The sequence below is a fragment of the Oncorhynchus mykiss genome, chromosome 18 (genome assembly GCF_013265735.2).
Source record: "Oncorhynchus mykiss isolate Arlee chromosome 18, USDA_OmykA_1.1, whole genome shotgun sequence".
NCBI classification, from domain to species: Eukaryota; Metazoa; Chordata; class Actinopteri; order Salmoniformes; family Salmonidae; genus Oncorhynchus; species Oncorhynchus mykiss.
In genome coordinates this window covers 45,482,799-45,496,129 of record NC_048582.1, presented here as the reverse complement: position 1 = coordinate 45,496,129, position 13,331 = coordinate 45,482,799, and the positions used below count along the sequence as shown (strand labels likewise).

The window sequence follows — 13,331 nt, the reverse complement described above, 5'->3', positions numbered from 1 at the left end:
TGTTATCAGTGGCATATGCTTGGTGTTGCTCAGCAACTTTCAGTGGTTATTATAGAAACACACACACACACACACTTGTAAGTACAGTGCAATGTTCCTGACTTTGTCGTCCTCCTCCCTGTGACACCAGATCCACCAGCCCAGGCAATCCCCATGGAAACAAGGCCAGTGTTCTTAGTTCCAAGTACCTGAGAAGCCTGTCTCTCAGTCAGTGGCCATTTTTAGCATGTATATCTGGGTCGGGAAAACTTCCTTTACATGCATGCCAGCAAAGCCACTAGACAGTACATGAATTGCACTATAATGGTGACAAACTTGTTATGGCCTACATGGTGCTCTGCTGTTGGTACAGCTTCAACAGCCGTCCCAACACCATACCACCGCGACACCTGGCTATCAGCGGACTTAAACAAATGTGGTTTCTACTGACAATTGAGATGTACAAACAATGGCATAAGGGGACAACGAGCTTGTAGGAGGCAATCTGTAATTTTGATTAAGACATTAACGAGTGCGCTAGGACGGACGTAGTCGATATAACCATTTGTTCAGCACTTTTGAAATGTACAGCGACAATTCATAACATGGGCTACTAACAGCTTACTACCCAACATACACTTAGTATTACTTTCTTAGCTACAGTATACATATCGCTCTGGCATATCACATCATTTATACAAGATATTTTTGGACTCGCCTTGCTGTGCTCCCTTGAACAGGAAGGTGATGCGTCGCTCCTTTTGTGGGAACATTTTGTCATCAAAGTCTGGTATTCTCTTGATTTATGGTGCTTTCAAGATAACTTGGGGGGGGGGGGGGGGCACAAGGTCGAATCATGATGACGTAAGTGATCTTCAGGTTGGAGCTCTCGAAAGAGGCCCTTGCAATTCTGATTTAGATTAATGTTCAAATGTATTTTCCCAGTCTGAGCTTGTTTTCTTCCAAGTTCCCAGTTGTCTTGAACTCACTGAAGTTGGAGATTTCCAGGTTTTGAGTGTGGCAGAAGTCATGCTGGATTGACAGCATGGCCAATGTTGAATGTTTATCATTTTAAGCTTGGAAAACCCAGACTTGGACCACACAGCCACTCCACTGAATAGCAGGCTAATGATTGCTTTGCAATGCTTGCAGTTAGGCACTGATGGTTGAATTTGCGATTTCCAACTGTTGTAATGTTCTCTTCATATGACAAGGACTGAAAAGGATTTGCCAGTAGATGTCGACTTGATTAATGATGACCGCTAGCTAAGATTTTGAAAGTATCAGTCCAATCAACGCTACTGTACATATGTGATTTGACCTCATTTTATTTGTGGCCAATGACCTTGAGCCGCCTTGGTTGGTTTCTTCTAATGTAGCTCTATGGCAGCACCCAAGGGGCTTGAGTTTTCGAGCATTACCCATAGATTTTGCAGTGACGGAGTGTCCACATGACTGACTGAACACTGAGCCAATCACGGTGCAGCTAAAGAACATTACCAACCCCAACGCTACGTATTGTCCACTGGCTGCCCCACCACGGAAGGCACTGAGCTTGGGCTGAAACACCTGCATTTTAGAGCTGCCTTTCTTAAGAAAGTCAAAAAGAGACCAAGTTTGTATGCAGCTTTATTAACTCAACGATTAGTATTACTTTTGCATTGTTTGCAAACTGATATGTGACGTATTAATGCCAAATTAACATGCAAAACAGGCACACAAAAAAGACTGGTCGCCACTGCGCCCAGTACAGTGTTAGGCCTGGTCTGTAAGTACCATAGAAGCCTGTATCCCAGTACAGTATTAAGCCTGGTCTGTAAGTACCATAGAAGCCTGTATCCCAGTACAGTGTTAGGCCTGGTCTGTAAGTACCATAGAAGCCTGTATCCCAGTACAGTGTTAGGCCTGGTCTGTAAGTACCATAGAAGCCTGTATCCCAGTACAGTATTAAGCCTGGTCTGTAAGTACCATAGAAGCCTGTATCCCAGTACAGTATTAAGCCTGGTCTGTAAGTACCATAGAAGCCTGTATCCCAGTACAGTGTTAGGCCTGGTCTGTAAGTACCATAGAAGCCTGTATCCCAGTACAGTATTAAGCCTGGTCTGTAAGTACCATAGAAGCCTGTATCCCAGTACAGTGTTAGGCCTGGTCTGTAAGTACCATAGAAGCCTGTATCCCAGTACAGTGTTAGGCCTGGTCTGTAAGTACCATAGAAGCCTGTATCCCAGTACAGTATTAAGCCTGGTCTGTAAGTACCATAGAAGCCTGTATCCCAGTACAGTATTAAGCCTAGTCTGTAAGTACCATAGAAGCCTGTATCCCAGTACAGTGTTAGGCCTGGTCTGTAAGTACCATAGAAGCCTGTATCCCAGTACAGTGTTAGGCCTGGTCTGTAAGTACCATAGAAGCCTGTATCCCAGTACAGTGTTAGGCCTGGTCTGTAAGTACCATAGAAGCCTGTATCCCAGTACAGTGTTAGGCCTGGTCTGTAAGTACCATAGAAGCCTGTATCCCAGTACAGTATTATACCTGGCCAGTACAGTACACTATAAGGCCGTGTGTCAGATGTGACACTTTTAAAATGTAGCGTGGGCAGTACTTCAGTAGTTTATTTGAGCTGCTGTGCACCGAGTGAGAAATCATAGAGCTCTGCTTTCATTACCCTGCACCTTGCTAACCCCAGCCATGTTTACATTTTCTAAATTAAACACCTTTTTATTGAGTTCAGTTTTCCAGTAGCTTTTCAAAACGCTGAAGGGACTTAGACAGACGGGGGGGAGAGAACGAACCATGTCGTTTTATAAACGCCAGCGACTGTTGATATTAAAACACTGTAAAATAAATAAATAAATGTGAACCTCCATAAAATATAAAGAGAGCTATTGAATGTGTTAATTGGAATGGTTCAGACGGCTAATATCAATGCTTCTGCTCTAGTCTGAGGTTAGCAGGGCTGTCGTCTGCTGCTTGACCAATATAATGTTCACCACAAGTCACTGTACAAGACTGGAGGAAATATTTCATTGAAATGATAAATTCTTGTTAAAGTTTTAATATACACAGTGCCTTCAGAAAGTATTCACAACCCTTGACTTTTTCCACATTTTGTTACAGCCTGAATTTGAAATGGATTAAATGTTAAAAAAAAATGTTTTGCCTCACTGGCCTACACACAATACACCATAATGTCAGTGGAATTGTTGTTTTTATTTTTTACAAATTAATTACTAAAGAAAAGCTGAAATGTCTTGAGTCAATAAGTATTAAACCCCTTTATGGCAAGCCTAAACACTTTCAGGAGTATTGCTTAAGTTCCATGTACTCTCATTTTGTGCAATGATAGTGTTTAACATGAATTTTGAATAACTTCCTCATCTCTGTACCTCACATATATAATTGTCGTTAAGGTCCCTCAGTCGAGCAGTGAATTTCAAACACAGATTCTACCACAAAGACCAGGGAGGTTTTCCAATGCCTCATAAAGAAGGGCACCTATTGGTAGATGGGTAAACATAAAAAAGCAGACATTGAATATCCCTTTGAGCATGGTGAAGTTATTAATTACACTTTAGATGGTGTATCAATACACCCAGTCACATCAAAGATACAGGCCAATGGTAACTTTTTAAAAACAATTTAGAGTTGAATGGCTGTGATAGGAGAAAACTGAGGATGGATGAACAACATTGTAGTTACTCCACAATACTAACCTAATTGACAGAGTGAAAAGGAGGATGCCTGAACAGAATAAAAATATTCCAAAACATACATCCTATTTGCAACATGGCACTAAAATAATACTGCAAAAAATTGTGGCAAAGCAATTCACTTTTTTGTCCTGAATACAACACATTACGGAGTACCGTTCTCCATATTTTCAAGCATAGTGGTGGCTGCATCATGTTATGGGTATGCTTGTAATCATTAAGGACGAGAGTTTTTCAGGATATAAAAGAAACAGAACGGAGCTCAGCACAGGTAAAATCCAAGAGGAAAACCTGGTTGTCTGCTTTCCACCAGACACTGGGAGATGAATTCACCTTTCAGCAGTACAATAACCTAAAACACAAGGCCAAATCTACACTGGAGTTGGTAACCAGGAAGACATTGAATGCTCCTGAGTGGCAGAGTTAAAGTTCTGACTTTAAATATGCTTGAAAATCTATGGCATGACCTGAAAACGGTTGTCTAGCGATGATCAACAACCAATTTGACAGAACTTAAAGAATTTTGAAAACGATAATGGGCAAATGTTGTACAATCCAGATGTGGAAAGCTCTTAGACTTACCCAGAAAGACTCACAGCTGTATTCTCTGCCAAATGTGCTTCTATTTACTTATGTAAATTAGATGTATATATTTCATTTTCAATACATTTTAATAAACATGTTTTCACTTTGTCATTATGGGGTATTGTGTGTAAATGGGTGAGACGTTTGTATTTAATCCATTTTGAATTCAGGCTGTAACACAACAATGTGGAATAAGTCACGGGGTATGAATACTTTCTGAAGGCACTGTAAGCCAGCAGCATCCCTCCTACACTGCCCTGAAATCATATTTTCCTCTGTTGCTCCGGTGTTCAACCTCCTAAGCTGATCTAAGATCCATCTTTCTTTCCTGTTGGTTCAGTGTTGAACGGCCCCAGCAAGGCGCCCCGAGACAGCCCCAAGCCCAGAGGGAAGGAGTGGGTGCAGGTGAGAGAGCGCAGTGAGAGAGCCGAGGCCCGGAGGGAGCAGGCCCTCAGCCAGCTAAAGGCTACAGCCAGGGGCCACACTACCAACGGACTGCCCCACAGGAGGGCCGCAGAGGAGCTCAGCAAGCAGGTACTGTATCATACTTCATCAATGCCTGAACAGTATGCTTCGTTGATTTGGCTAATATGTAACTCTCTAATGGTCATAAAGATGGCTGACCAGCATGCCTCCGTAGCCACCAGGCGCGTGATTAAAGAGCAGACATTATCGTCATTAGAAGTGCAGTAATGTGTTATGATAAAAAAAGATTATACATTTCTTAGAGTAACATGATAGCAGCATGCTCAGTGTTGTGTGAAATCCCTGAGCTCCTCTCCTCCCTTTGTCTCCGTGTAATGATTGTATTTCAGTCTGCTACTATATTTAGTACTGAGGCTGGGTTGTGAAAGCTGCCTTCCTGTCCAAGACGTTCTGTTGGTTTAAAATAGCTCTAAGGAGGAGAGGTCGGGAGGAGGATGGAGAGTAACTTTGACTCGGCTCAAAAAGCACATTGTGCTTCTGACAACTGCGTGAACTAATCAGAATGGAGTGCTGGGGGCTTTGCCTCGTCAGAGAGGGTAGCATCAAGACTAGCAGCTCTCCCAGACGGCCAGCAGACGTGGCCGAGCCACGCTGTCTCATGTTGATGCCGGGCCTGTCGGTTTTAAGTGCCGCCAACTGGCTAATTAAGGAACAATGAATCTCAATGAGCAGGGGAGAGCCAAGACAAACTACGCTCAAGTTATTGGCCTTTGTTCTATCCCCCCTCCTTCTGCCCTCATCTCTCTGCTTTTGCTATCTCCTTCTGATTACCCCCCCCCCCCCTCTCTCTCCTTACTCTTTACCTCTGTTCATGTGTTATGCTGGCAGATTTACCATCCTTGGCAACAGAGCTCCAATCATTTTGAGGTATTAGCATTTTGTGTTTTCTGATATTAACTGTGAGTGCAGCAGCAGGCTGATGTCCAATCCCCTGGCCCGAAAGCATCAGGATCCCTTATCTGTGGAAGGAAATCAGCCATAGGTTAAATTCTTATCATACAAGAACCCAATGGCCCTGTTGTATAGCAGTTAGAGTAAGCCAGAGTCATGATGTTCGATGAGATCCAAACTGAGGAATGTTAATTGCACAGGCATATTGGGTTGCTGCTCCGGTATCCCGTTGACCTTTCTGTCTCAGTTTAAAAGTCAATATTCTGAAGGCTATTCATGAAGACGAAGGCCACATCTTTTCAGCTATCACATTTGTGTGTGTGTGTGTGTGTGTGTTTCTCTAAGCATTGGAAGGGTTACGTTTCCAGCTCCTCTTCCTGATCCAGTCTGTTTGTTGAGATGGATCCAGTCTGTTCCTATAAGCAGCTGAGTTGCAGATGTTCCATGTGAATCTTCTCGCCATCCTGCAGATTGGCTTTAGCAACACATGATGTCATCCTGGCCCATCCCCCGCCACCCCCCCTCTTCCCACTCACGTGTGACCAAAATCCACTTCAGAGGGTTGGCTGTGTTTCTGTTCTCGTTCTCTCTCCCCCTCTCACCTCTGTTTCCGGCACTGAATTTTCTCCTTCGTTCTCACCAGTCTTTTGGTGCTTTCTACAGTAATATGGGGCCTTTTCCTGCTCCATGGGGCTGGGATATAGCCCGTCTTCTCTCTCCCTCTCCTCTTTTCTCTCCTCTGCCTCGGACCAGACTATTACAGTGCAAGGCCAGGGCTCACGTGCACACCAACCCTCAAGGCTTGTGCAGCAGCACAGTGCCGGTGAGCTCTCTAGTGGTGAAACTAAAGTAGACCACCACCCAGCCCGCTGTGCCTTCTTGTCAGGAAATCTGTTCAGTCACAGTTGGCTGACTGGCTTTCTGTTTCTATTACTTTGGTCTTCGAGGCCAAACGGATGAGTTTGACCCTAAAGGAAGGTGTTTAAATTCTGCAGACGGAAGTATTGAGAGTCTTATTTCATCTTTGGTTATGACCCTGACCTTCTAGAGTTCTAGAATTTGATGTGTTCGTTGGTTCTTTGCGTTATGTTTCGAGCCCTTGGTAGAGGTCACGCTGCGTTTAGACATCATCACTCTGGCCTGCCGGGGCGACTCCGTTCTTTCTCTCTCAAAAATACAAGGGGCTTTATTGGCATGCGAAACGTGTTTACATTACCTAAGCAAGTGAAATAAATAAAAGTTATAACTCAAAACCGATCAGTAACATTGCACTCTCAAAGGTTTGAAAATGATAGACATTTCAAGTGTTATATTATCCGCTATGTACAGTGTGTTAGCAATGTGCAAATAGTTGTAGAATGAATAGTAGGCGACGATAAATAAACAAATTATTGGTGGTATTTACAATGTTTGTTTGTTTGCTTCACTGGTTGCCATTTTTCTCATGGCAACGGGACACATCTTGCTGCTGTGATTGCACACTGAACAGATATGGGAGTTGATCAATGTTTTTTTTTTTCATTGTGGGTCCATAGGATCTGTGGGAAATGTGTATCTCCTAAGGTGGTCATACATTGGACAGGAGGTTAGGAAGTGCAGCTCAGTTTCCACCTCATTTTGTGGGCAGTGTGCACAAAGCCTGTCTTCTCTTGAGAGCCAGGTCTGCCTAAGGCGGCCTCTCTCAATAGCAATGGATTTTCTTAATTTTGCGTCAGTCACTGTGGTCAAATATGCTTTTTTTGGTTGATTCTTTCCAGTGTCAATTAGATATCTTTTTGCCTTTTTCATAATTTGTTTGGGTCAAACTGTGTTGCTGTCCTGGGGCTCTGTGGGGTCTTTGTGAACAGAGCACCAGAACCAGCTGGCTGAGGGGCCTCTTTTCTAGGTGGATCTCTCTGTAGGTGATGGAATGTGTAGGCATTCTGTGTGTCTCTCGTCTCCTCTCTCTCTGTCGCCTCTCTTGCTGTCAACTCCCCTCTCTCTCTCTCCCCTCCCTTCTCCCCCCTCTCGCTCTCTATCCTCTGTATTTTTACACTGTTGGAGTGGAAGGGGACAGGATTGATGAAGGGGGTCACATTTCACTCCCCTTATCTTTTAATAGCCTCTCTTTGTGCTGGCTGCACCTGATAGGAATACAATACAGCTGCGGCCCTGCTTCAAACGCAGCCGTCAAGCCTGCTGTCACTTCCCTCTGGCACCTCGCTGGTTCGATAACGCCATCCTCTCATCTCCTCTGCATAGTTCGCTTACAGCAGGGCTACTAGGTTCACTTACAACAGGGTGCTACTCAAACGGACAGGGATGCAGTGGGAAGAACAGAGTAGCTAGTGGGGTCTAAGCAGAAAGCTGGTGTCCAGCTGCCAGAAACCCCGGGGTCTCAGTCCAGACATCCCCTCTGTTTTGACTACACACAACTTTTCCATTTTACTACACACACACACACACACACACACACACGTATATTAACATGAATGACGTTTGTTCCCGTTCAGGTTGATGCTAGTCTGTATCATGTTCTGGGGCAGGGTGGTTTAGGGGCAGCACTAAAACTAGGGCAAGTAAAAAAACATGACGGGAGAGAGGGAACTGAGAGAGAGTCGACTCTGCTTCTTCCACTGGTGGGTCTGGGTGGCTTTATTCCCCCAGCTGCCATTAGCCAGTGAGGTCCCCGATGTAACCCAAACTACCTACATTAGAGCTCACATGTTCAGCAGGGGTTCTCAGATCTGCAAAATTATTTTTTTTTTTTTTCGCCATTAAAGAGGTTAAGGAAACCATACCAAATAAAACTGGCTTTCTGCTGGGATGGGGTTTTAAGTAGTAACCCGTTTTGTACATACAGCAGTTGGCTCTGAAGTGAACCTCACTCTCCATGTTAGGGCCAGGATGGCTTTTTCATCTGTTGAAGCTGATACTGATCTGTTTTTTGCCCTGTGAGAAAAGTGTTTGTCTATAACTAGCTGATTTGAAAGTACAGCAACCCTGTATAGGCTTTAATGAATGGCAGCAATTTCCGCATAGCATTTAGTTCTAACCCTAACTCTTTACTTTTATAGCCTTTTCTGCGAGTTAATGTTTGCTTGGAGTTTTTACTTCAATGTCAATCGCCAGCTCCCGAGAGTGTTAGTGCAGTGATTCTGTGTTCTATGTTGCTGCACTACAGTATGTGAATAAACAACTCCATGTTTCTGGTCTCTCTCTCTCGCCTCCCACTCTCAGGTCTCTAAAGTGAACGGAGTCACACGGGCGTCCCAGACAGGCATGCACACGGCCGGTGCCAAAAAACCGAAAGACTTCAGACTGCCGTCCAAAACTGTGAATGGCCTCGTCACACACACCAAAGGAAAACGAGAAATGGTCAAGAAAACCAAACTGAACAAGCGCAAACACAGCACTGCTGCTACCCATAGAGCCCATAGCAACAATCACCACCACAACCACCTCCAGCGCCACCAGCGACTCCCCCTCTCCAACTCAGGAAAAGCCCAGAATAGCAAAGCAAAAACAAGCAAACAGGTGCTATTATCCAATGGGGTGCACAAGGTGACCAACGGGGGCGGAGTGCGCTTCAACGGGCACCTCTGTGCCAAGCAGGAGGTGGGCAGGCAGGGGCGTGAGGGACTGAGGAACTCCAAGCGGAGGCTGGAGGTGGCGGTGGCTGCCATCGGGGCGGTGGCTGACTCCCAGGGTAAGCTGGTCGTCCTGGAGACTAACCCCAACCGTAAGAAGACCAAACAGAACCAGAGCAGCCCCCTGGACGGTAAGACCAAGCACCAGACCAGCCCTCTGGAGACACGCAGTAAGAAAGCGTGTCAGGGCAAGGCCTCGGTCCCTAATGGACACATCGTCATGGAAACCACTCCTCCCCCCTCCCTGCTAGCCCCACCCCCTCCCTCCACACCACTAGCCAATCCAGAGCCAGGGCGTCAGCGGCCCAAGCGAGCGTCAGCCGGCAAGTTGATGTTCATCAGACAAGCACAGCACCGGGCGCAGGCTGCCTCTAACCCTAACCACACCCTTAACCGCTCAACTACCTCAGAGTCGCCTGGCCACACCCCCGGGCATACCCCTCACAAACCAGCAGAGCCCCGGCCTGACAGGGAGTGGGAAAGGGAGAAGGAGCGGGATAAAGAGAGGGAGAGGGCGGAGAGGAGCAGGGCGAGCTGGGCAGCGTTGGGTGAGGCACCAGAGTTCTGTCCCACCCAGCGGGAGTTCCAGGACCCCCTGGTGTACCTGGACTCTGTGCGGGAGGGGGCGGAGCCCTGCGGACTGTGTCGGGTGGTTCCCCCGGCTGACTGGCGCCCAGAGTGCAAACTGAACGATGAGATGCGTTTTGTGACCCAGGTGCAGCGCATACACAAGCTGGGCCGTCGCTGGGGCCCCAACGTACAGAGGCTAGCCTGCATCAAGAAGCATCTCAAATCTCAGGGCATCACCATGGAAGACCCCCCACTCATCGGTGAGTCTTACTGACTGTCCATACTTTACCAGCAACACTACCCTAACACTGGTCATCAGTTAGTCTGACAGTCAGACACACTCACATAGGCTGGTCGACTGTCGCAAAACGGACCTCTTTAGCAAACATCACAAAAATTGGGTATCGACATTATTGACAATCCAATAAAATGTTTGTTGCATTCCACCAACCGTATCTGGTATTTATACTGTGAGGTCAATATCAGTGTTCAGATGTGGCCTGTATGTCTGAGACAATATAACTATACCCAGCAGCTTGTCTGTCATTTTAGATTTCTCACTCAGCAGCTTGATGTGTTTTAAACAGCCTCTAGCCCAGTCAGTCTATATGGCTGAAATAAATGTTTACTGAATCAGTTTGAGAATACGGTCCAAATTTGTAGTGCTATCATACTACTGCACTGTTGTCGCGAGGAACACAAGAATTTCGCTACACCCACAATAACATCTGCTAAATATTTGTATGTGACCAATACAATTTGATTTGATCATTACTGTAGTAGTGTTAAACTCATGGCCATAGACCCCAACCCATCTCTCTCTCCCCAGGCAGCTGTGGGTTTAGGGTTAACTCTATCTGACCCCATCGATCTGTCTCTTCCCCCCAGGTGGCTGCGAGGTGGACCTGGCTCGGTTCTTCCAGCTAATTAATGACATGGGCGGCATGCAGCAGGTTATGGACCTGAAGAAGTGGAGTAAACTAGCTGATCTGCTGCGGATCCCCAAGTCAGCCCAGGACCGGCTGGCCAAGCTGCAGGAGTCCTACCTCCAATACCTACTGTCCTATGACTCTCTGTCCCTAGAGGAGCACCGGCGCCTGGAGAGGGAGGTGCTGCAGGAGAAGGAGGGCCTGGAGCGCCGCAGGGGGCCCCTGGAGGGCCACACGGAGAGGAGCCTGACCCTGCCACGCTACGAGCCCAAGAACGGGCTGGCCGGCAGTCTGGTGCAGCACAGCAACGGTCAGCTGTGCAGCCGGCTGAAGGAGCTGGACAGTCAGCAGCTCAAAGTGGGACGCCGGAGGCTGTTCTCTCAGGAAAAGAGGAATGGGGAAATGACACAGCAGGAGGAAGATGAGGATGAGGAGAAGGGGGTTCTCAGCGACCAGCACAAGTGTATTTACAAGGTGATGCAAGGGCAACAACTTTGCACATCCTTTTTAAATGAGTGTTTTTGTTCATTATTCTCATGCTCTGCTCGTGCTACAAGGCAAACCTGGTAGTGTAGCTCCAGTCTTCCTGTTTGTCTGCCTGCTCTGTTCTGTTCTAGCTGATGGAATGTAGGTCAGTGCTGAGCTGGGTGAAATGGACCCACAGACAGCAGGCCACTGCCTCTCTACTCAACATCGTTCTGCTCTGCCTCTGTTACCCCTGCCCAGACATCGACACACACACACACACACACACACACACACACACACACACACACACACACACACACACACACACACACACCATAGCTTCATGACCCAGATGTTGCCCCTGCTGCTCTTCCCATGGAAGAGCCTGACTGTGGTGTTGTTTCTAACCGTCTCCTTCCTCTGAACCTGTCTGATCATGACATCTCAAACACTGTTCTAGTCTGGATTCCATTTCAATCTTTTCCTTATTTTTCTTGTAACCAAATCCCCAACACAAGCAGACCCATGAGATGTGAGTTCAGTACAGTAACCTAGCTCTCACATAGAAGAGGGGTGAGGAGAGGGTGTATTTCAGCGGGGTATTAAATCCAGGGACGGTACAGGCAGATTTATAGACTATCAACACCCCTTCATTCTGAGGTGTCCCGGCTAAGGTTCATATTAACTACAGTCAAGCTCGGAAACTTTCAGGACAGACATGCAGCTGCAGAGACTTGCGATACAGTACGTGCGTTTACAGGGTACCTGACTTTGTTTGATGCTAGCTGTACTGTCCTGATGTGGCTTCTCTTGTTGCAGGGGAAATCTGTATCGCTCACCAACTTCTTCAGGATAGCCAGGAACACCATGATCATGTGCTTTAACAAAGAGCCTGGGGCTGCCGAGGTCGAGGTAAGAATGGAACTAGTCTCAATCCCTACTGGCCTTCATGTAGAGGTCAGCTCACTACTGTAGCATTCCATTGACCTCCATTTATTAGTCACTGTACATTTTTTTGTTTTGTTCAGTACGCAGATTTATCTATCGCTTCTCCTATTTGTCTTCCTTTACAGCAAGAATACTGGAGGATAGTGGAGCAGAGGCACTGCCATGTGGCCGTGCATTATGGGAAAGTGGACACCAACACACACGGAAGTGGCTTCCCCGTGGGAAAGTCAGAGCCATTTTCTAAGTAAGAACCCAATGTCATCACACCCTAAACACAGTAATGCGTGGCGTAATAACCATAGAGTTAAAACATATATCTCTTGACTGGCCACTGTGTAATGACTGTTCTTCTCTCCGTTTCAGACATGGATGGAACCTCACTGTCCTCCCTAATAATTCTGGATCCATTCTGCGGCATCTTGGAGCTGTGCCCGGTGAGATTTCCAACCCGTCATCCTCACCCCTGAGGCACATGTCTTTCTGAGACAACGTAATGCCTGTTGTGGTGTCTGCTATGTAAAAACGGACTTTTCTCTCCCCGTAGGGGTCACCATTCCTTGGCTGAACATTGGCATGGTCTTTTCTACCTCATGCTGGTCTCGAGACCAAAACCGCCTTCCATACATTGATTACTTACACACTGGTGCTGACTGCATTTGGTAAGTATCCCAACATGACCACCTCTGGGTCTCTCTTCCTCCTCACAGGTACATGTGTAATGTACAAAGACATGTGGTTTTTCTAAGGTGACATGGAATACGTGATATAAAACATAATGCCATTGATAACTCGGATCAGACTTGTAATTAGCTGATCAAATTCCACCTTCATTGAACACACGCCAGTCTTTTGAAAATATGTATTGATGCCAAAGTGGCTCGCATTAGAGCTACATTTACTTACAACAAGAAATGACTGGGTGGCAGCGAAAGCCACAGGCGTTAGTGTGTTGCGTATTGACCTGTTATGAAGGCAATGTTTAATCTCTTTGCATTAGCCCAACTTGAATGTAATGGTAATGAAGGGTTTGAGAAAGGGCGGTGGCTTTAGACATCCACCAGCCCAACCCCTCCCTCCCCATGTGTGCTACCTGCCCATTGGTGGTGACACAGGTGAGTAGAAATGTGCTAGGAGGTTCC

At 46.4% G+C, this 13,331-nt stretch overlaps 1 protein-coding gene across 2 annotated transcripts in view; it reads left to right on the top strand.

Annotated features, from left to right (window-relative positions):
• The window catches only part of LOC110496365 (protein Jumonji), an 86,233-nt gene that overhangs the window by 66,038 nt on the left and 6,864 nt on the right, over nt 1–13,331 (top strand). For both annotated transcript variants that reach the window (XM_036952932.1, XM_021572227.2), the window contains 7 exons: nt 4,612–4,805; nt 8,868–10,107; nt 10,736–11,250; nt 12,064–12,156; nt 12,318–12,436; nt 12,556–12,626; nt 12,737–12,851. In XM_036952932.1, coding sequence (XP_036808827.1) covers nt 4,612–4,805; nt 8,868–10,107; nt 10,736–11,250; nt 12,064–12,156; nt 12,318–12,436; nt 12,556–12,626; nt 12,737–12,851 — 2,347 coding nt within the window. The remainder of the gene's footprint in view (nt 1–4,611; nt 4,806–8,867; nt 10,108–10,735; nt 11,251–12,063; nt 12,157–12,317; nt 12,437–12,555; nt 12,627–12,736; nt 12,852–13,331) is intronic.